Source organism: Amblyraja radiata, chromosome 10 (genome assembly GCF_010909765.2).
Source record: "Amblyraja radiata isolate CabotCenter1 chromosome 10, sAmbRad1.1.pri, whole genome shotgun sequence".
NCBI classification, from domain to species: Eukaryota; Metazoa; Chordata; class Chondrichthyes; order Rajiformes; family Rajidae; genus Amblyraja; species Amblyraja radiata.
This window is the reverse complement of record NC_045965.1, coordinates 8,261,840-8,284,859: the sequence shown is the minus strand read 5'-3', so window position 1 is coordinate 8,284,859 and position 23,020 is coordinate 8,261,840. Positions and strand designations below refer to the sequence as shown.

Sequence of the window (23,020 nt, the reverse complement as noted above, 5' to 3'; positions counted from 1 at the left end):
AGCACTTTGTGGGGTTTTTTTTGCAATCCAGCATCTGCAGTTCCTTGTATCTCCTGTATTGTATTCTGTGTTGCAAACAACGTCAGGACGGACAAATAAATATTCGTATCAGAGGACAATTTCCTGTTAACGTTTAATGGAGATGTGCGGGGCTGGTTTTTAATACAAAGGGTGGTGGTGGAGGCAGACACAATAGTGGCGTTTAAGAGGCTTTGGACGAGCACATGGATATGCAGGGAATGGAGGGAAATGGATCACATGCAGGTAGAGAAGATTAGATTAATTTGACATCATGTTCAGTACAGACCGTGGGCCGAATGGCCTGTCCCTGTCCTGTACTGTTCTATGCTCTATGTTATGTGTATACCTTAGGTTTCGTTTATTCCTGGAAGGTAGGTATATATGCCTTTAGAAAATATTTTGTTATTCGTTGTAATAGACGGCCTTGCATCGCCTCTGTCTATTAATCAATCTTTTAAAAATCTCGTTCAAGTCACTGTTTGTACCTTTATACGACGGGTGCCCAAACTCAGACTTCTAGATCATACTCTATGTTCAGTTCACATGGCATTGTTTACACGGCGAATTGTTTGGCGATTGGATCACAATAGACAGGTCGATACTTCTGGCCAAAACGGTTGCAGAGGGCTTCGTATGAGAATATAGACACCGGTAATTGCAGATAGATGCTGGTCTACAAACAAAAAGACACAAAGTGTTGGAGTAACTCAGCGGGTCAGGCAACATCTCTGGATAACGTGGATAAGTGACGTTTCATATCTGAACAGGGGTCCCGACCCGAAACGTCACCTATTCTCCAGAGATGCTGCCCAACCCGCGGAGTTACTCCAGCATTTTCTGTTTTTTATCATATGATAATATGCAGATGCAGTGTGGCAGATATTCATAAGTTCTAGGAACAGAATTGGGCCGTTCGGCCCATCAGGTCTACTCCGGCATTCAATCATGGCTGTTCTATCTTTCCCTCTCAACCCATTCTCCTGCCTTCGCCCCATAGCCCGTGACACCCGTGCTAATCAAGAATCTGTCAATCTCGGTCTTAAAAATATCTATTGACGGCTCCACAGCGGTCTGTGGCAATGAATTCCACAGATTCTCCACCCTCTGACTGAAGAAATTCCTCTCCTTTCTAAATGTACGTCCTTTTATTCTGAGGCTATGACCTCTGGTCCTAGACTCTCCTTCTAGTGGAAACAACCTCCCCACGTCCACTCTATCCATGCCTCTCACTGTTCGGTAAGTCTCAATGAGGTACCCCCTCGTCGTTCTAAACTCTTGCGAGTACAGGCCCAGTGCCGTCAAACACCATTGGACCAAATGGTGATAATTTGGTCTACAGCCTTCGGACAGTTTTGTGAGGACGTTGCTTTGATGGGCATTGCCATCCCAACGCCGATAGACACTGTTATACATACAATCGTGTGATTGCAGTCGTGTGATTCCACCTACAATTAGTCGTTCAAGTTCGTAGTCCTATATATAAGATGCACAGGTTTTCCATGTACCGTAGCCTGGGTGGCGTGTATACATGTCTTATAAATAATAACTTAAACTTCTTAAAATGTCACTTTAATAGACAACACTTTAATACCACACACTATACCAATCAATCTTGAAAAATATATATTCTAGAGCCTTAGTCATACAGCACGGAAACGGGCCCTTCGGCCCAACTTGCCCATGCAGATCAAGTTGCCTCATCTACACTAGTTCCACCTGCCCGTCTTTGGCTCATATGCCTCGAAACCTTTCCTATCCATGTACCTGTTCAAGTATATTTTATATATTGTTATAGCATCCGCCTCGACTATCTCCTCTGGCAACTGGTTCCTTATACCCACCACTCTCTGGGTGAACATTGTTCAAGTCACTCTTTGTATCCGATCAATAGTTTAATCTAAGACATCTGGGTCAGTCACCAGCCCAACGTGCCAATACCAAAGCGAGTATTGATCCAACACAGTCTATAGCGAATCAAGAATTCGCACGTAAAATGGATCCTTTCCGTTGTCTGAAACGTTTTATGTTGCTCGTGGCTAATGCAATAAGAACAATGAACACGACGTTGGCCAGCACTACTTCCGAATACGTCTCCTAACCAGACCATCCCGGTGGGGTGACCTGTTCACGTCGCGGTAAGTTCAGCAATATATCATCATGGTGTTGGCGAGGGAGCAGGAACAGTCGTTATTAGCGCCAGCGACAACCCTAAACTGCTTTCACTTGTTTACAGATAAATATTAAATCTGGCTCATTGAGAGCGAACGAGCACACGCTTTCAAAGTATATTTTTAAAAGGACTTCGGGGATGGATATTGGGGGTGAGACACGACATTTGAGTCTCCACTGGTCTATGTGATTAGCCAACGAGTGTACAAGTCCAAACAACTTCAATAGATGCAAAAAAGACCTTACAAGCTCCAAATTATTGGGTGGGATGTTGTTACTGGCCAGAGTGCAAGTACGGTGGCCAATAGAACAACTTTGACAAGAACCGAATTAGATGGATGTTACTGAAGATAGACACCAAGTGCTGGAGTAACTCAGCGGGTCAGGCAGCATGTGTGGAATAGGTGACATTTCGGATCGGAACCCTTCTTCAGTGTTCCTCCTTCCTTACAAAATAAAGGCAAGGTAGAAAGATAAACTTTGAGACACAAGCAACTGCAGATGCTGGTTTGCAAGAGAGAGAAAAACAAAGTGCTGGAGTAACTCAGATTGCAAATATACACTTCATGTGGAAACGGTGATATTTAGAAAGAAGATAAGGCCATTCTTTGCTGAAAACTCTGTTTGCTTTGTGTTGCGGGCCGGGTACAGATCAATAAATAACAAGAATAAAGACCCGGTGGTTTGCCGGAGGCGGGTCAAGGCACCTTCACGTCAGTTATATAGTGAGGCCGGCGTTCGACTGCGGGCACAATGCGGGAACACTCTACACACGCCGCTCTTTCATTGTAATTAGCAGGGGCAAGCCAGCTCGCCAGCCACTTGCCCAAACCCGAGCCGCCGGAGGATCATTGCCACCACTCTCCGCCCTCAACACCCGCTTCCCTGCTGGAACCGAACCCATCTATGCAACGGGTGAGTTGCACTTTTGTCAAACGTCCTATTTATTGCCGGGACGGGATTGTAAGGTCGGGAGCAACGCGCGCAAGCAATACTTGCTGCTTTCTTGACAAAAGGCATGAATATTTACCCCTTCGGACTTGGCTGGCAACGCCATTCCGACCCTCCGGGTTGCAGACGCTGAAATCTATGGGGACCACGATGAACAAACAGCCAGGTAGTATTGCATGCACCCGGCCGGGTCACCTGCATATCACACATTGTGTAACTGCTCGGTTTCTACAAACCTACAACTCTGTTGACTATCATTCCACGGCAGTGCGTGTGTGCTTACACATCAATAGGTCGAGTTTTAAAAATCGTTAATTTCACCAAGAGCGCTGGAGTACAATATTAATCTCAACAAATAACACCCAAAACGAGTAAATAAGAATCAGCACAAATAGTGTAATCTCCAGCAACCCGAGTCGGATGCGATTTCCAAGCACCTATTATTCGTGTATGGAGTTGAATTACGATCAATAATTTGGCCATTGAAGGGAAACGGTGAGCGGGCTAAATATGGTTGAATATTGCTGATATAACGACCCATTGACGCCGCGAAAAGCCGGAATCCCATGCCACCTGAATTCTGGCCAATGGGCAAACAAAAACCGTTTCCCGGTATTTGGAGGGGGTTTTTTTTGTGGTAAATGCTGTCGTGAAAAACAAACGCTACGGATATTTGCGTCTCAAAATGTTCTTCGAGTTACCCATTTCGGCAATTAGTTGGCCCCGTCGTGTCCCAGTGTTGGTCGTTTGATTAATGAATAGCAGAGGTTTTATAGTTGGGGACTAGCGAGGCAGCGTGAGTTAAAGAGGGTTTAGATGAATGAAACTGGCACTGGGAACAAATATTCAGCGTGATCGGTTCATCGCCCAGATGGGAGGGTTTTTCCAATGGGAAAAGGAGCGGGGCTGGGATGGGGGCTGATTTTGTGGGGTGATGGAAACATCACCACCAACCACTCCTTGAATCTTCTCTGCCCATCCTCTCTCTCCCCGTCCATATTGCACAATTAAACCACAAAACACGCTCTTTAAAAGCACACGGCCAGGAAGTGTGGAACATTGTGGCTTCTCAAAGATCTGCGAGAATCGTGTTCATTAAAATATATGATGTCCACGCCAGGCCTCTGGCTAAACATGGCACCGCATTTAGCCTTTGTGTTTGGACATAGTTCTTCCATGTCGGCCTTGCTTTTTTGGCTCGAGTGTTTAACACACACAGAAACACTCTGCTCTTGCAAAGAAATCAATTCCATGAAGATTAAGCACCATTTCAAAGTATACTGTCCGCGGCTGATCTCTGTGGCTAATATGCATGTCATTTTGTCCTATTTACAAACCTGAGCCGATTTTTCATAGATAAGGCGTAAAGATCAATTCAAACTTTTTTTTGTCGCCGTTTCGTATGAGCTTCTGGTCCATTTGCTAAAAAAAAATCGCATCTAGTGTTTGCCCCGTTCACCTGTTACTTAATGAGTTTCCTCTCACACTTTGGACAACAGAGATTGCTTCCGGAACTAAGATTTTGATTAATTTCCAGTAAAACGCTTTCCGAATTGCTATTCCTATCTCTGCGATAAACTTGCACATTTCTTTAGGGGAATATTACATTCGAAACATATCTTAACCCATTTATGATATATTTACGCTGCCAATCGTGTACAATTAAATGTTATATGTAAATATATGAGCTGTTCTAGTCTCTGTACTTGACATGCGTTCACGTCTGATTGTTATTCTTCAATGTCAAAGTTGCCATACTGGTGAATATCACATTAAAATGTTAGTATAGGACCACGGTACTGAATTAAAAAAAACAATACTTCTTCTGAAAACACTAAACGTACTAAAAATCGTTCAGGTTGTAATTGGGATATTCGGCAGTCTACCTCCCCTGAATAATGCATGCCCCAAAATAATTTCGCGATAGGAAATTCCAAAGTTAAGCAATCAGTATTTCAGTTGTATTTTTAACTTTAATACTTTTGGAGAAACGTTTTGTTCAAACTGTGCATGCAAGCTAGCATTCAGATCCTGCTAAAGCGCGCATTCGCGGTGTTAATGATCGAGATGCAACTTTAACGGTGTTTGCATTCTATGCAAGACATCTGATGAGTCCAGACATCGTTCAGCTTTCAGCCTTTCCCCGCTTTGCAACGCTGTGTTAATTGGAATAAAGCGCGGATATACCTCGTCCAATTCACCTTTCTCAATCATCCTTGGGGGATCATTAATTAACGAGCAGCCAAAGGAAGTATTTCATCTGGACAAAGGCCGGCGTTGTATTGCTGCGATCTAAATTGAAGTAAGAAAACGTCAAATAGGAAACATTACAACCTCCGTGTGTTGAGGGACATTTGCAACAGCCGTGCGATAGTAACTATATATTTTAAATAAAACATGTGAATGCTATTATTTTAAATGCAATGAGTTTATTCTCCTAAGTATTGCTAAATTGTTGCTATGCCGGTATAAAAAGTATAATCCAGTCTTGCGCAGTTATCCTTCCGCCCCCGTTATATAGTACAAAACAACATCCAGAATCTGAACAGCAAACATAATCAGCCCACGTGTTGTGACCACGTCCTGCATTGAGGCAGGGAAGTTAATTTGTATTTCTGTGTCGTACACTATGAACCTGCGAGGGTAAACGGCAAATTAAATAGAGGATTTGGATAAATGGAGCTGGGATGAATCGCGGTTTTTTTTTCAAGTTATAATTTTGAAATGTCCGGATAGCTGGGTTACAAAACCGACAATCGCCTCGGCTTGTCAACAGCCCATCGCCCCGTGTACCTGACTGCGCTTGATGGAGCGAACCAGGAGATCAGAGAATTAATTAAATGAATACAGATGTATGGGTTTCGCCATATTTGAGTTATGTTATTGTACCCGGCCAATTACTGGTAATAGTGCTATTGAGCAGAGACAGATATGTAAATTTAAAAACGTTTTTCTCTTGCCCGAAATGGAAAAATAGCTCCTCGTCTCTAATGCACCTGCAGTTTTGCATAGAAGTAGAGGAAGTGTATTGTACAACAAATGGGAAAGAAAGTACTCGGACTTCACAGCATGTTAATTGAATTCATTCAATCAAGCCCGGGTTATGATTGAGCTTTTATCCGTCATATTGGGATGGAGGGAGAGAATTCTTTGGCTTGATTCTTTCAGCAGCGGTTTGAAAGCGCTCGTCGCTTCTGTTTGTGGGAACCTTAGATCCGAGAATAGTACATTAAGAAATCTAAAATGTGTTATTGTGTGTTACACAGCCATACGGATAACTCGCCTTCAGGCGCACGGGGGATCCTCATATTTAATGTTTGTTTGAATTTACATAAAGTCCTCATTAGATAGTCGTTAATTAGAGTTAAATACGTATTCATTAGTGGAATTTAACGGCCTCCCATTGGTTGGGGTTATTATCTTAGAATAATATTTGCATGTACCTTCTTTATTTGTGCATTAATGTCCACGTGAAATCGCCGAGAATGGATGTAAAACATTAAAATCCTCCCCTTCCCCCCACAGCCGGCACCATTAAACGGTTGCGTACAGATCTAATGTTGCAAAAGGTGAGATTCAGATTGGGTATATCATAATGTATTTGGATAGATTGACTTCGAACTCAGAACTGTGCCGTGTGTCAAAGAGCCATGGACTTCAGCAGAATGAAGAAGGTTGCCTGTCGCCCGATACAATCGTTCAATTCTGGAATAAAACTCCTCCACAGTATATTAGGTGTGATGCGATCGGATAACATTGCATGCGATTAGATCACATAACAACATGCTAGGGGCGAGATCATGTAATGTATTCTGAACACCCAGACAATTTGTTATGACCATTAACAGATTTACAGATATTCTTCTTAAATATAGCTCAAGATGTAATGTCCTCATTTTCTATTTTGGTTCAATCGCCGTGTTTTACATTAATCTAGCCTACGATATACTTGTGACTTTCGCTTTCCCTATTCACTAGTGGCTGATGTAAGATTAAAAAAATTATAGCGATGAAAATAATTGTGGATATTAACACGTGACAGCACCATGAGAAACATCCTCGATAATGGGTATTTCCTCTCGAGTATGTCTGCACACATGTACAACTATCGCTGGTCTATTTATATAAACCACTGATTTCTGTACAAACGGCTAATTGCATTACTTACAGCAAATAACAGCCCTGCTGCACATCCTAGGACGTGCCAGCAACAAACAAATCACTGCTTATTTCACTTGATTGACTTCATTTTCACATGAAATTGTGCCTTATGAGCTAAACCCTGGCAATCTGGCCGATGCGTCTACCCGCTAAGCAGTGCGCACTGCTAATTGAATCTGTTCAACACAAAAATTAAACGCTCCTCCAGTTAATAAATGTTCAGCATTATAGTTGTACTGAGGGACAAAAGGGCGCGCTATCAGTTAATTTGCAGGTAGGATGCTGGCTAGAAGATTGCATCTCGCTGGGACATTTATTCTATATGTTCTGCACACGCTCTAACGGCCGTATATGGGGTCCCAGAGGAGCGGGAAAGAGAGGCTCCGTAGACAGGAACCCCCGTACAGTCTGGGATGAAGGTGTGATCAAACAGGCAGCAGCTGGCACAGCAGAGACTGGGGCTAAAACAGCCAGTCAGAGGATTTATTCTAAACCAATTAGTTTAAACTGTATATCAGGACAGGCATATGGGGTGTGAGGGAGAGACAGAGGGAGGCAAAGACAGAAAAAGAAACAAAGACGATGACGGAACGCCGCGAGAGGCAGAAATGACAAAAGTGTTGGAGACAAAAGTGTGTTCATCATATTAACAAAGTGCCTAGCGGTAACCGAGCGCCGGCTTTTGACAACGAGTAAACATTTGCGAATGGGGCGCGGGGTAATTTTTAGTTACATGCTCAGTCATTTTGAGGCACAGTTAGTAATTACACGGAGCGGGATTAAGTGTTGTCAGTGGGCAGAAGAGGTCCCAGTGTAACTAGGATATTTGCCCCATTTCGCAGCGCTGCATATCCCTCTGTCAATTGCACCTCGAAACTCTTAAAGTTCACGGTGTTTTTGTAAAAAAAGGGCGTCATTGACCACGGATAAAATAGTTTCGATTTCGGGAAATGGGAAGCACACCCGTGAATCCCTCCAATCCAATTGCGGAGTTGTGTGTGTTAAGGTGCATTTTAAAACAGGGTTACCTGGCCAGGTTAACCCGTTTAAAATCAAAGAACGATAATGGTTTAAATGGTGTAAAGTAAACATCTCAGCCGTGGTTAATATTTAGATTGGTCTTCCTGTTGTGTAAAGTTTAGAATTACAAACTGCAAGTCTGAAAAGGCCACTGTGAATTTGCAAGAGTTACATTGTCCTATCTGGGACACATAATAATAAACTCTCTTGACTTGACTTGTACATTTGGCTGCGGCGGGTTTAAGTCGCATTTACAGAGTAACCGCTTTAGTATCTTTACATCTTCCGGGGAGTGTACGTACTTCTGGTCCGCGGGGTCAGTACACAGGGGAACGGGTCGGTATCTTTGAGTGTCGGAGTCGCGCTTCTCATAGGCGACTGGTAATTTCTCCTGAAGAAGAATTCCCACCACAAACATCCATCACCTATTCCTTTTCTCCAGAGATGCCATCCTAGCCGACCTGCCAGTTCCATTGTTCGCATCCATATATCCGTTCGTTGTCACCTCTCCCACAGCCAACAGTGGACCATTGTGGGCTCCAACATTCCTAGGTCATCGGTGCCCCGTCTGATTTGTTCTAAACCTTGTATTACCTCTAGTTTCCCTCTCCCACCGACTCTCAGTCTGAAGAAGGGTTTCGACCCTATTCCTTTCCCCTAGAGATGTTGCCTGACCAGCTGAGTTACTCCAACACTCTGTGTCTTTCTTCGGTATAACCCTGCAACTGCGGTTCCTCCCTACACTAAACTTCTCAGTTACAGGCGCGACCTGAACACCCAGCAGGGTTGGAGATTGAATTATTTTGCCAATGATTTTTGGAACTTGAGAGATAATAAGAAGGAACGGGTGCCGATCTCGGGCTTTGAGCTGTAGGCTACGATGCAGATGCGTGCACCATGCGCCGGCCTGTAGCTCGGCGGGGAGCCCCCTTGCCGCACTTCTGGGCTGCGTTGTATCCACACGCTCTCGCAGCTTGGGCTGGTGTCATCGAAATTCATAGATCGGGCTCATGTTGAATGGATGGAGACCCTTGGCCAAGGCCACGAGAGAGAGGCTCACCACAGAGTCATAGATTCTGCACGGAAACAGGCCCTTCGGCCCGGTCCCCATGTCGACCAAGATGCCCCATCTACACTTGTCCCAATTGCCCGTGATTGGTCCATATTCCTCTAAACCTTCCCCATCCATGTATCTATCTACGTGTATTTTATTAGCTGTTAAAATACCTGCCTCAACTACCTCCTCTGGCAGCTCGTTCCGTACACCCACCAAATCTTTCTCTTCTCACCTCAAATCTATGTCCTTGCATCTTGATTCCCCTTCCCTGGAGAAATTATTTTGTGAATTCAACCTATCTCTTCGAAATGTTGCGTGATGGTCGGATTTATCTCGACCAAGTCAAGAGTCAAGAGTATTTTATTGTCATATGTCCCAAAACAGAACAACGACATTCTTACTCGCAGCAGCACAACAGATGTGTAAACACAGTACTATGTAAAACCCTTAATAAACAACGAACACGTTTAGTATATATATATATATTAAACAGACTAATAAATATGCAGTATTAGTGCAAAAATAATGTCCCCCAGTCTACATAGGCGTGCCATGGGCAGAATCTCTTTGGGCTAAAGGAATCAAGGGATATGGGGGGAAAGCGGGAACGGGGTACTGATTTTAGATGATCAGCCACGATCATATTGAATGGCGGTGGAATGGCTTGAAGGGTCGAATGGCCTACTCCTGTACCCATTTTTCTATGTTTCTATGATTCTAAGCCACAAAAGTCCTTCACTCTCCACCCATCAGAGCGTGCGGGAGTAATTATTTAAACGGATTGAATAATTACCAACATACTAATGTTGAGGTGACTAAAACCATCGCTGGGTATGAAATCCCTAACTTTATGTCGACTTTGAACACACGTGTAACCTCACGCAGGCGCGCAACGTCCCCGAGAATTCAGCTGAGTAATCTGTTACAAACAACACACATACTTTTATCAGGAGATCCCTAGTAACAGAAACCCCATCCTCTCACAATCGGAGCTGTAGAGCAGGGCAACGGGCCTCTAGGCCCGCCTTGTCCATGCCAACCAAATTGGCGTATTGGGATAGTCCTATTTGCTTATAGCATCCTAATCCTTTCCCAACCATGTGAAGAGTTTGATTTCAGCATGGGGGGATGTCAAGCAAGCTTGGATGGGAACTTGAGAGAACCGTTGACTCGTTTTAAACTTCCAGCCATTTCAGTGATTGTGGTGGAAGAGAGACTTTTCACGTGCCATCACAAGTCCCAATGCTTTGAATGCCTGGATCTGAATATCACACATTCACAACCGGCAGCGCGCAGCCCAGCATTAAACAAATAGGACAGCTTTATGACAATAAATTGAATTGTATTGTAATTGTTGTATTGTATTGTATTTAAACGAGCGAGCGACTCCCTCTTGTGAGATGCTACGATATGAGGCCGGTCCAGATTGGATGTTCCTGTCCAAAGGCAGAGGGGCTAAACCCGGACCGGACCCGGACATTTTGCAAGCTCTGCCAGTCGGGTGCAGGCAATGGCCACGGGTTTTCGCAGTGGCGTTGAACTTCGGCACACTGACCGGAGAAGCGCCACACGGTTGTTCACACTTGTTTTACAGACACAAATTCCCGTCCTTTACTTGGGGAGGGGAGATGAGACAAGTTGCCGCGGTCTGTTTCGTTTGTGCCACACAATCAAAATTGAATTGAATATTTAATATATACTATCAGCAAGCAACGTTAATATATCTCAAGCTTTGTCGAAAGTGTATGAAGTCATCTAACTAGGGTCACAGATTCATACAGCAAGGAAACAGGCCTTTGGTCCAACTCGGCCAAGATGCCCCATCAGACTGAAGAAGGGTTTCGACCCGAAATGTCACACATTGCTTCTCTCCAGAGATGCTGCCTGTCCCGCTGAGTTACTCCAGCATCTTGTGTCTATCTTCGGTTTAACACAGTATCTGCAGTTCCTTCATACACATCTTGCCCCATCTACACTACTCTCGATTACCCGCGATTGCCCCATATCCCTCTAAACCTTGCTTATCCATGTACCTGTTCAAATGTCGTTAAAATGTTGTGATAGTACCTGCCTCAACTACCTCGTCTGGCAGCTCGTTCCAAATGCCCACCACCCTCTGAATGAAAAAAAAAGCTGCCCCTCGTTAAATCTCTCCCCTCTCGGCTTCCTCTCAGCTCGGCCCAACTAAATTATTGTTGAAGGTGATGCTTTGTTTTCACTGACATTGTATGGCTCTTGAGTGCTGTCACATTCTTCTTAAAATGAACCATTTTCGTTTCTCGTCGAAAACAAAAGACAATTCTCCTAGACCGACTTTTTGTTGTTGCTGTTTACACAAAGCTAAGGAACTATTTATTGTAAAATAAATCCTTTTTCAAAGAATACCTGTTGCTCTGAAACTAATAATGGAAAAGGGACCTCCGATTACTCGCGTTACCCATTCGGGAAGCGGCGGTAAGTGATCACATTGGAAAATCAAACGCGCTCCGAGTTGTCACGGACCGTCCGTCAATAGCCAATGAAAAGACTATGACAGGGCTCTGTAATGAAACGGATTAGGTAGCAGTCTATAGAACTCCTCCTACCAAATTATCCGACTGTGCCCTGGCAAGAGGCAGCGACAAATAGGCAAAACTGGGGGATCGCAGCCAGTCAGGTGCGACAGCATCAGCGAGGACTTGAACAGGGTCAGTGAGATGCCGCTCAAACCGCCCTAACTTCCTTGTTTAACCGTCGCTTCAACCCGGTCTGCAGAGAGCGGCCTCTCTCGGAAACGTTGGCTCCGCACCAGCCAGTAATGACCATTTCCCCCGCCCGCCCGCCTGTCCGCCCGGGAGTTTGACCTGTTGAATTCCCTCCCCCCCCCCCCCCCCCCCCCCCCCCCCCCCCCCCCACTCGCGTTCGAGAACTGCGGCTGACGTTATTGTTGTTGTTTTAATTGTCTAGCGGCGAGCTTGCTCCATGGTTTGAGCCGGGTCTGTATGGAAGTACTCAGAGCAAGGTCCGCGGAAGACACGTGCACTTTCCGTCAATCAGCAATGCTTTTCCACGGCATCTCTGGGGGCGAGATCCAGGGGATTATGGAGGAGATGGAACGGAGGTCCAAGACGGATGGGCGTATCGCGAAAGGGGTTCAGATGAACGGAAGGGAAACGGTAAGAACGAAAACAACGGAGAGACATGTTCATTTTTGAAACGCGGACAATTCTTTGACTACCTTTACCTTTCCAAACGGCGGCTTGGTGAGAGACCCCGCTAAGCGGAATTTTTCTCTTAAAAAAAAATCTGTGACATTCAATGTAAGAACAGTTTTAAAAAATGGTAACAAATGGCAGCGACAAAACCAAGCTGCGCGTCCCTTTGGCCGGTTGGCTTTGGTGAATAAAGTTATAAATACAAACTCAAATTATAGCATGAAAAATACACAGAGCGCCTTGTGAATTTACACAGCCCATTACCCTGTGGGATAATTGCCCCGCACAGATCCAATAACAAGTACTTTGCAACCAATGAATTAAGTATCAATAAATTTGCCAATTTACCTTTTTTAGTAATCCCGAATGGGAAATTGTATTTACAATCGGACTGCAATTCGCCAGAGGAAATGACACTTTATTCAAATGTCTGCCAGTAAGATTTGTTTGAATAATTGCGAATAATATTTAGTTTGTATAATCCTGTGTTGCAATATGTAAAATACACCTAACGGCTACAGCGAATGAAGCATAAATGCCGCTGCATACATAAATCTTGTAATGGCCGGACTTTGGCTGTTCGCTTCGTGTTTATTAGCCCTGTGTTCACATTTGTTCAGGGTGACGTTTCGACTTGACATTAACCGCCTTTTGAAATTTCTGCTTGCAGGCGATGCCTTCTATTAATTCTGATAAACCCGCCCTGTGCGCCGGCTGCGGCGGTAAAATCGCCGACCGCTATTACTTACTGGCAGTGGACAAACAGTGGCACCTCAGATGTCTCAAGTGCTGCGAATGCAAGCTGGCCCTGGAGTCCGAACTCACTTGCTTCGCCAAGGACGGCAGCATTTACTGCAAGGATGATTACTACAGGTACGGCTGCTGAAAGTAAACGGGGTGAAATTATCCTGCACGTCAAGATGACCATCTCCCCGCTTAGCCCGGCCTCAGGAGTGTGCGGCCTTTCTCTGCTGCATTTTACACTTTCCATTGCAGCCAATTGCCCATCAGTTCAGATCTGCATCCCGCCAACTGGTTGTTATTTCTTTACATTTAACCAGATTGGGCGAGTTAGCGCGGTCACCGACAGAACAACCGCGTCAATGAGGCTTTGCCGTTGAAAGCAGAGGTGAAATGCTCGCGGGCCGTTTGACGGGGAGAGCTGTGCTTTTCACTCTCTTTGTTGTAGGCCTCTTATTGGCCCTGATGGAGGGGGCAGCTATGTATAACCCCCAACCCTGCTCTTTGTTTGCTAATTGTACACCAAAATTGTGCGTCAGTTGTGCTGTTCAGAGTTGGCCTTTGCTGTAATGAAACGAACTCAGTGGAATTCCAGGGTGCGATCGAGCATCTTGGAACACGAATGAGTTTACTACACTCCTTTAATTGTGGGATTGAGACACCATCGCATTTACAAGGGAACGCATTTGGGCTCATTTTGGCCTAAAGTTCATATGATATGATTGTCAATAAGATTGAACTGAATCTAGCCTCATAATCTGACGTGGTTTTCCTGATTGGACCTGTCGGATTTTTAAGAGCGACTGTGAAAAATGTGGGCAATACAATTAGAGAGAGGAAAGATCCTACCTTGTCCCCATAGCTAAACTTACACACTAACTGGTTATTTCGCTATTCAACCCGTTCTCTAACACACGCGCACGAACAAGGGACTATTTATGCAGAAAATAACATGGAACAAAATTATCAGCGTTTATAAAACCGGCTCGAGTCTATAGACCATGTGGCGACGTTCCTTAAATGAGCAGGAATAGTTGAAATCAGTAGTTAAAATATTGTGAGATCAATATACAACAACACACAATTTATTGTGGTTCTTCTGAGTTGTGAGGTTGGTGATGCGTTTTAATCCAATGCACCTATTTCTAAAGTTTGTGCCTTTTGTTTTTTTTTCACAGGAGATTTTCTGTGCAACGCTGCTCCCGCTGCCACCTCGGGATCTCTGCTTCTGAAATGGTTATGCGTGCCAGGGACTCGGTCTATCATTTGAGTTGTTTCACGTGTATGACTTGCAACAAAACATTAACCACGGGCGATCACTTTGGCATGAAAGATAACCTGGTCTACTGCAGAGTTCACTTCGAGTCGCTGGTGCAGAGTGATTATCACACGCAACTGAACTACACGGAGCTCGCTGCAAAGAGCGGGGGCCTCGGATTACCTTATTTCAACGGGACAGGCACCGTGCAGAAAGGCCGGCCCCGGAAAAGAAAAAGCCCTGCCCTAGGAGTTGACATCCCAACTTACAACCAAGGTGGGCTAAGGCAACGTTCTTAAAGAAAACCATGCGTTAGAAATATTAGAGTAACGAAGGAAGTGTTAAAGATGGTAGGATATCCCGGGCGCCAGGTAATACAGTACATCTACAAATCAAACATTTCATTCGACTTTTAAAATCGCCCTGGTTTATAACGACCAAGGTCAAGAGAGAGGGGGAAAGTCGTGTGTATTGACAACGGAACAATGATTTTTTTAAAACTTGCAGCATCTTAACCAGCTTGTAAACACAGTACTCGTAGATAACATGTAATAAACAAAAAAATAACAATACTAGTGCTTATTTCCAAATGAGTTCGCAAATCACCATATAACATTTCAAAGATACTAAGTTCGAATGTGTTACTGAAAAAAAGTGCAAAGATTTAGAAACGCCTGTTTTGTTTTTAAAATACCTGGCATCATAGAAATGCCTCGTGAAACACAAATATTCCTACAAGTGGAGCCCTTGTTAACCGTATCAGTTTCTCGTTGGCAAACCTCCCAAGGTATTTGCTTTCTTTATGTGATAGAATCTTACACGTTAATTCTCTACACTTTGTTGTCTCGGAAACTCTCTGCGCGATTCTATTTTTCGTTAGCACGAGTGAACATGATTTTATATATTCCGCCCAAAAAATGAAATAAGGGCTTTGTAGTCTTTCCACACACTGGACCCAATTATACAGTCGCCCATTGTGATCCTTTCTAGGTATTTCTTAATTGCGATTCTTCTTCAAAGCCGTTTGGCGCGCACACTAGAATTTGATGTTCAAATGAATGGAAGGAGAATCACGTAATGTGGAGGTTAATTGTTTCGTGTTAATTAGACGTGACATCGGAATCCCTGGTTTCCCAGTCACGCATAAATCACCCTGCCAGCTCAAAATGTACCGTAATTTAAAGGACCACAATTGTAGATACTCATTGGTCTACCCCTTTGGAGTTATCATTCATTTTCGCCTAATGCCAATTAATACGTCTTTAAATGTTCATTCATTTCGTATTAGAATGTATTTGACAGCAAGAAAAGCGTTTTTGTTCATACCGTGTAAAACCACTTTGCATAGCTGGTATTTCAGTACTTTGTGTAGGTAGACGGTTGGTTTTGCACAGAATGGACAAATAAACAATGTAAAAACACAATTTCTTTGTGGGCAGTTAGACATTTTATAAATAGGCAGTTTTTTTTTAATAGTGACTTTGTTGGAGATTCTTAATACTTTCATAATGGATTTGCAAATATAGCATTAGATTATTAATGCTAACCTTTGCGTATGTAATTGCAAATTCCAACCATTTACCATGCATGTCCAATTAAAATTAAAATGGGCTAAAATGAAACTCAGGAAAGCCGTTTAATGAAACATAAATTAATCGTAGAAGTCAGGGAGCACTCGGTCCACTCGTTGCCCGTAGTATCTGACTTGGTTTAGATATAAGGCCACACTTTTTTTAAAACTCAAAACGGGGAAGTTGGTTGCTTAAGTTTTTTTTTAATGAAACTGCGCCCGGTGCCTCTGTAGCTAGAAAGGTCCCTTAACTGCGCCAGTTATCTGTGCCTTTTACAAGAGATCGAGCTAGAATTGGAAGATTAGACTTGCTTTGAAATTACTCTGATGCGGAGTGAGACGAACAGTTAATGTCACTGTAAAATTATATGTGACCGCAAGTGTCATAAAATCTCACTAAGCTTGCAATAACTCAAACCATTTTATTAAAACGTGATACGCTATTTTTTGGAAGTGTGGTATCCACTTTAAAAAAAAATTAATGTGTAGTTTGATGTGTAATTTTAAGAAAGTCCTTTCATTGAATGCATTAACATTATGGGAAGCAAACGATTTGTCCAAATATGGCATCATCTTGCATTTGCTAGTAAGGCCACTGAATTAAAAAGTGTAGCTGCACGTAATACCAAATAGCGATCAACAATTATTTAATGTGGTGATCAGATTGCGTTTCCGCCATCAGAACCTTAACCGGCGGTGATCGCACACAGTTAAATGAAATGCAGCAAATGTACTTAACGAAATTGATTCCTCCCATGGGTTTAGTACCAAAACATGTCACTCCGCACAAAGCACAAGGCCATCTTTGCATGTTATTTGTAATGTAATATTTTGAGGAGAGATTGCCAAAATATCAAAATTCCTGAGAGCTTGGTTGATCTGGGACCATTAGGAAGAGTAGAAAGGGGGGTTTAACCAATATCCCAGGCATTATGTGGCAAACACAATCTCTACCATAATTTATATGGATTACAACTATCTCATGATATGGAACCCCAGTGGTGAAGGATGGGGAGTTAGCGCCACCTAGTGCAGGCAGCAACTGATAGAGCGGCGAGCGGGAGCTCAGTGGGAGCGGCAATTAACACACAGCGCGCTTCTGTTTCTGCGTCCTAGGCTGCAATGAGAACGACGCTGACCACTTGGACAGGGAACAACAGTCCTACCCGCCGACCCAGAAAACCAAGCGAATGCGCACCTCCTTCAAGCACCACCAGCTCCGCACCATGAAGTCCTACTTCGCCATAAACCACAACCCAGACGCGAAAGACTTAAAGCAACTCGCTCAGAAAACTGGGCTCACCAAAAGAGTTTTGCAGGTAAGACGCGTTCCTATTTACAAAGGAGATTTTAACCCTAGTTTCCCCGCTCCCTTCCTTAATGTTCTGTAATCACCAAGAAGAGAACTTTTTAAATTGCAAAGTACTGACACATTAACAGAGTAACGTTCGGGAGTGCCAGATACATTAAAACAAGAACCCAAATGCTTAAGGAGGGGGTGGTATAGAGAGCATCTATGTTTCATCCGCTCTCAAATATATGTCCCATTAATAACATTAGTGTGTCGTAAGTCCCGGTTTGATCGGTCTTGTTCCACTGAGGGATGATGAACTGAACACCAAGATAGGATGTACACAAAAATGCTGGAGAAACTCAGCGGGTGCAGCAGCACCTCGCTCCATAGATGCTGCTGCACCCGCTGAGTTTCTCCAGCATTTTTGTGTACCTTCGATTTTCCAGCATCTGCAATTCCTTCTTAAACACCAAGATAGGATGAACACTTGCAGACTTAGGCGCTGAATACACAACCCAGAACTGAGAGTTAATCCAAGGATTTTAGACCTTACCCAAAATGACAATTCGCCCATCTTGCTAACCATTAGAACAAATTGCATTTCCAACCGGCTCACGCTTCTCATTCTTAATTAATTTCTCAATGTTAACTGATCGTAGATAGTCGGTAGGATCTCTACAACTTGCTGCATTTGGCTAAACGGGGGGTAGGCGTTGAGATTGGGATAGTTGGTAAATAAACTCCCGTGTGGCAGCCGCGCCGTGGAGTACTTTCTTGGGCTATGGAGTTGAGAGAGGCGGTGGGGAGGGGTGGAGGGAGGGGGGGGGGGGGGGGGGGGGGGGGGGGGGGGGGTTTATCGGGGTAAATAACTCACCCGAGAGCCTTCACCACTTCCTCCCACGCTAGAATACTGGTGGATGCAACATAGGGCTTGAATAAACTCATTTTAAGTTTTAAGAATTATAGTTCCTAACTCGTTAGGTAAAATAGTTTTATATGTGTGCCATTGTTATGAACTAGCATTGTGTAGGCGAGTCAATGGTATTAAGTGTTTTTTTTAATATCACAATGGCATCCCCAGACCATTTAATGCTGATCTATTTAATGAATAGTTTTAGCTGTTTAAATAATTTATCTATCTATATATCTATCTATAGCAATGATTTGTGGTTTGTGATTAGATGAAAGCATCAAAAGATCGGTAAAAAGATTACATGGGATTGGTTTGCAGGTTTGGTTTCAAAACGCAAGAGCCAAATTCAGAAGGAACCTTTTGCGACAAGAGAATGGGGGTGGTGATAAAGCTGACGGGACAGCACTGCCCGCCCCGCCCCCAGCAGAGAGGTCCGGCGCCGCACTCAGTCCGGGCAGCACCTCGACCACTTTAACAGACTTGACCAATCCCACTCTGTCAGTAGTATCGTCAGTGACCACTAACCTGGACGCGCACGAATCCGGGAGTCCTTCACAAACTACCTTAACGAACCTTTTCTAACATTTTTAGCAGATTCCTTTACAACAGAGAGAGAGAGAGAGAAAACAAATCCCTGGGAAGTTAAAAAAAAACAAATCCTGTTTGTTGTGTAGGATGATTTTGTTAAATAACTGATATGAATATATATATTTTTTGTTTATTGACGAATTCTAGTTTACAACAGTAGAGAACAAAACAGTTTACACAAATAGAAATCAATGTCAATGGATTGTGCAGTGGTGACTGCGCTTGGAATATAATCCCATTTCCAACTATATCTTCCTTCAGACTTTCACTTTCCTCTACACTGGTCATACAAACATACTCCTGTTTTCTTCACCTCTGCTCAAAGTGCTCACCTTTTGTTAACGAGGCCTCTGCATTGCAGGCTTGTGTTTTAGGGAGAGGGCTTTTTTAAACAGAGACAATTTCATGCGCACTCACCAGTTACCGCCTATCCAGCCTCTATTCCGCGTTTATTGTCATGTGTTCGGTACCGACATTAATACAATAAATCTGGCCAAGATTATTCAAACAAAAACACGCGTTCTTTGGAAGAACGGAACATGATACAGGATCTTTTTTAGCGAGTGAGGTCCATCGCAGCTTTATCACGTGCCTTACGATATTACTGAAGAAAATTTGTGACGTGTTTCCTTGTTTGGAGAGAGAGAGAGAAAATAAATCCCTTCTGACACCTCACAAGTTTTGTATTGTTACCTCTTTTTCTGAAAACTTTTTTTTTTGGGGGGAAAACTGTTTTTGAAAAGAAAAGAAACGGCATTTGCATTTGTCCTTCAAGGCAAATATGAACACTGTCTCACTAGGATAGTTGGTATTCCCGATGTTAAGTACTGCAAAGTACGTTCGAGGTCCTTCTGTTGATTTTCGTGTTTATGATTAGTACAGTAAGTGGTTTTGATGAGATTGTTGATGTTACTTTGTTTTTAACATGAATACACTGTACAGGCGCGTTGTCCCCTTAAATATTTATGGACCAAACGTTTGTGATATCTTATTAAAAGTGTGTGATTAAACCAGTTTGTTTGATCGTTTTCAGTTCAGCCTTATTTCATGCGGCGTTTATATTATAATGTCAAATAAGTTCCTCGAACTACGTCTATGTGAATTGTGTACGGGCGAGTGACCTTACGCGTGAAACTCGTTTGAAAACCAGAAAATGTCGGTAATAATACAAACAGGCGAATGTAGAGACATAACACCATTTAAAATGAATAAATCAGGAACTAAACATTTTATCAGTTCAAGCAGAAAAGCACTAATGTTATAAAAAGTGCCTGAAATGAATACACAACACATCGAGTTTATTTCAAAGGTTATAGATTGTATGTTTGTACCAACATTACTTTTCCACGATCTCTATTTTTTCAATTGTCTATTTTCGACTCTAGAATGGCCACTTAATTTAGAAATAAATGACATATGTTTCAGGGACATACACAGGTGAAACAAGCAACTGTGCTTTGACGCAGTAAATGAAACACGGCTGTAGATAATCAGGAAGCAAGCGTGCACATAAGTTCAGGTTGTTAGCGTAGATTGAGAGAGACCCAAAATGACTTCGAATTTAAAAAACCTGCTCCGGTGGGTTAGGGGCCCACAAGTTTTGTTTTAAAGGGGAGGGGGGACTAAATCAGTTGGAACTTTACAGATTCAGGGAAAAATAATGCCAAAAGTCCAAATAATGCAGATTTACCTTTTCAAAATAGTTTTTCACGAAATGGTGGAAATATTATCCTTGTTAAAAAACATAACAAAAAGACCCCGTAAGGACAGGTTGCTCTGTAGTTTAATAAACTGTTACTATGATTTCTTTCAGGGAGAACAAATCTTGGGGCATTACAGCCACACCTCCCGACGTTTGAAAATTCCCTAGGTATTTTAAGAAGGGGGAAGGTTGATCGGAATTCAACATCAGTGAAGACAAAGACTATATTAACACACAATTAAATATCCTAAAAATTTACTCAGATACATAACTACAATAAGACTCCAAAATGTCATTTGCTTGAATGTTTAAGCTAATGTAGGACGCAACGTGTTGTATATTTTTTACTTTTAAGCTATCAGTGGACATACATGTAGAGAGAAGATAAAGTGTGCGCTGGAATTGGAAAGAATTAGGATGCGGTTAGGACAGGTCATTGCACAGACAAGCTGAACGATAAATTAACAATTTTTCGGAGATCAAACGCAGCGCTTTTTCTGTATTATACGATTCTAAATGTGTAATCAATTTGATATCCATTTGTAATGTGGAGATTTGGTTATGATGACTATGAGCGACATTCTTATAACAGGGATTATCAATGTTAAGGTATTTTGAGTCTAAATTCGCAAGCCCTTCCAGCCCACAGGCGACACTTTGATATTGCTGGTTGAAAATCAAAACTGAGACACATTGTGCATGCCATTATAATACTTTCTCTAAATTCTTTTAATTATCAAAGGGTCGGATGTAATATTGTCAGTACTGTTCTTGGGTGATGTATACATTTTCATTGGTTGATGTTAATTGTAATAAACAGATTTCAGTATCGAACACACTCGACTGCTTAATGCAACACATGACTCCCTCTCTGAGGCAACGTGTCCTTGTTATGCAACACCCTGACTCAAAGCACTTACGCCGCTAATACATTGTTAGCTTCATCTATATTCAACTGATTCATTTGTTGGAACAACGCACACTCCCCCATCCTCTTCAAGACCGTATATATACCATGGATATGTATATATATATATGTATACACATATATATGTATGAACCATATATGAACCCATGAATACATAGGTTCATATATGTATCAAGATTCCAATATATAACTGAATTATGCACACACATACACACCTATATGTGTAAGTGTGTAGACAGACAGACAGACAGACAGACAGACAGACAGACAGACAGACAGACAGACAGACAGGCAGACAGACAGACAGACAGACAGACAGACAATCACCCACACAAATATATATATATACACACACACACACACACACACACACACACACACACATACACACACACTAGGATAAGCGCTCAACCAAGAAACCCAAGCCCAATGCCAAAGTAGTATCTAAACTCTATATATTGTAAGATACATATATATATATACATATATGGGTTTTTTTCTATATTCATTCCAATATTAAAACTAGACATGAGGACACCGACGCTAATGGTTGTGTTGTTGGGGTGATGTCCCAATGCAGATGTTTCTGGGAGTTTTCCCACCACGCAACCATTACCAACGGTCTCAGTTGACAGTGTCACCATGCGGTATATTATGACTCACGCCTGTTTCTGCTTTTAATAAGACAGTTATCTTAAGAAGCAGTTTTTTTTAAAAATTCCTACGGTAGAGACGATCGGAAATAAAAAAAATAGCAAAGGGAACACGAGGGGTTGTGTTCCTTTAAATGTTGGGGAACATTTGCCAGTATTTCTTTATTGCAAAGCCACGCACATCAAACGGCGCATTCCACGTTCATTAGTACAGTATAGCGATGACAGCTCACTAAACATTCACCACGACCATGTTGCAACCAAATGGCCAAATTAGTTGATGAAAAAATCCCAAACGAAACTATATTGTGGGATACAATGTGTCCATATCAAACGTCGTTATGGAGTGTCAAGACTCAATAGTGTGTTTATTGTGACATATCCCAGAGAGAACAATGTCATTCTAACTTGCAGCAGCACAACGTATCCCGTAGTTGATGCGACATGTAAACACATTGGAGATTGTTCAAGTTATAACCTTTGCAAACCTCGTGCAACACAAACAACAAATACTTAGTGGTATGAAATTGGGGACGAGTTGTTATTGTTTTACGCGTTCTGCACTACATTTTTTAAAGTTGTTCTTATTAAAAACATTCAGTCCCTGTTGGGATAGTTCTCCACACCGGTGACAGTTGGATATTCGGGGCCACTCTTCGTTGGAAACTAAAATATTTGGTACATTTTGATATCACGCAGAATTGAATCGGCCTGTGGTTCTAAGACCTAAAAAAAGGACCAGGTTTAAAAACATGAAAATCTTGAGAGCGAGCATCATTTCGCCATAATTTCAAAACAGG

General features: G+C 42.7%; 1 protein-coding gene across 8 annotated transcripts; it reads left to right on the top strand.

Moving 5' to 3' along the window:
- The first annotated feature begins 1,890 nt into the window (after positions 1 to 1,890).
- lhx9 (LIM homeobox 9) lies at positions 1,891 to 21,473 on the top strand. Of its 8 annotated transcripts, XM_033027976.1 has the most exons (7): positions 3,137 to 3,307; positions 12,326 to 12,534; positions 13,244 to 13,446; positions 14,493 to 14,848; positions 17,259 to 17,461; positions 18,668 to 18,973; positions 19,581 to 19,965. In XM_033027976.1, exons 1-6 carry the CDS (start codon positions 3,280 to 3,282, stop codon positions 18,929 to 18,931), a joined length of 1,263 nt encoding a protein of 420 aa, XP_032883867.1. In that variant the 5' UTR covers positions 3,137 to 3,279; the 3' UTR covers positions 18,932 to 18,973; positions 19,581 to 19,965. The 8 variants fall into 8 exon arrangements, with proteins under 8 accessions (XP_032883872.1, XP_032883874.1, XP_032883868.1 ...); XM_033027981.1 differs by lacking the exon at positions 3,137 to 3,307 and adding an exon at positions 1,891 to 2,156 and having other exon boundaries at positions 18,668 to 19,961; XM_033027977.1 differs by lacking the exon at positions 3,137 to 3,307 and adding an exon at positions 2,586 to 3,105 and having other exon boundaries at positions 18,668 to 19,961.
- Positions 21,474 to 23,020: the final 1,547 nt, after the last annotated feature.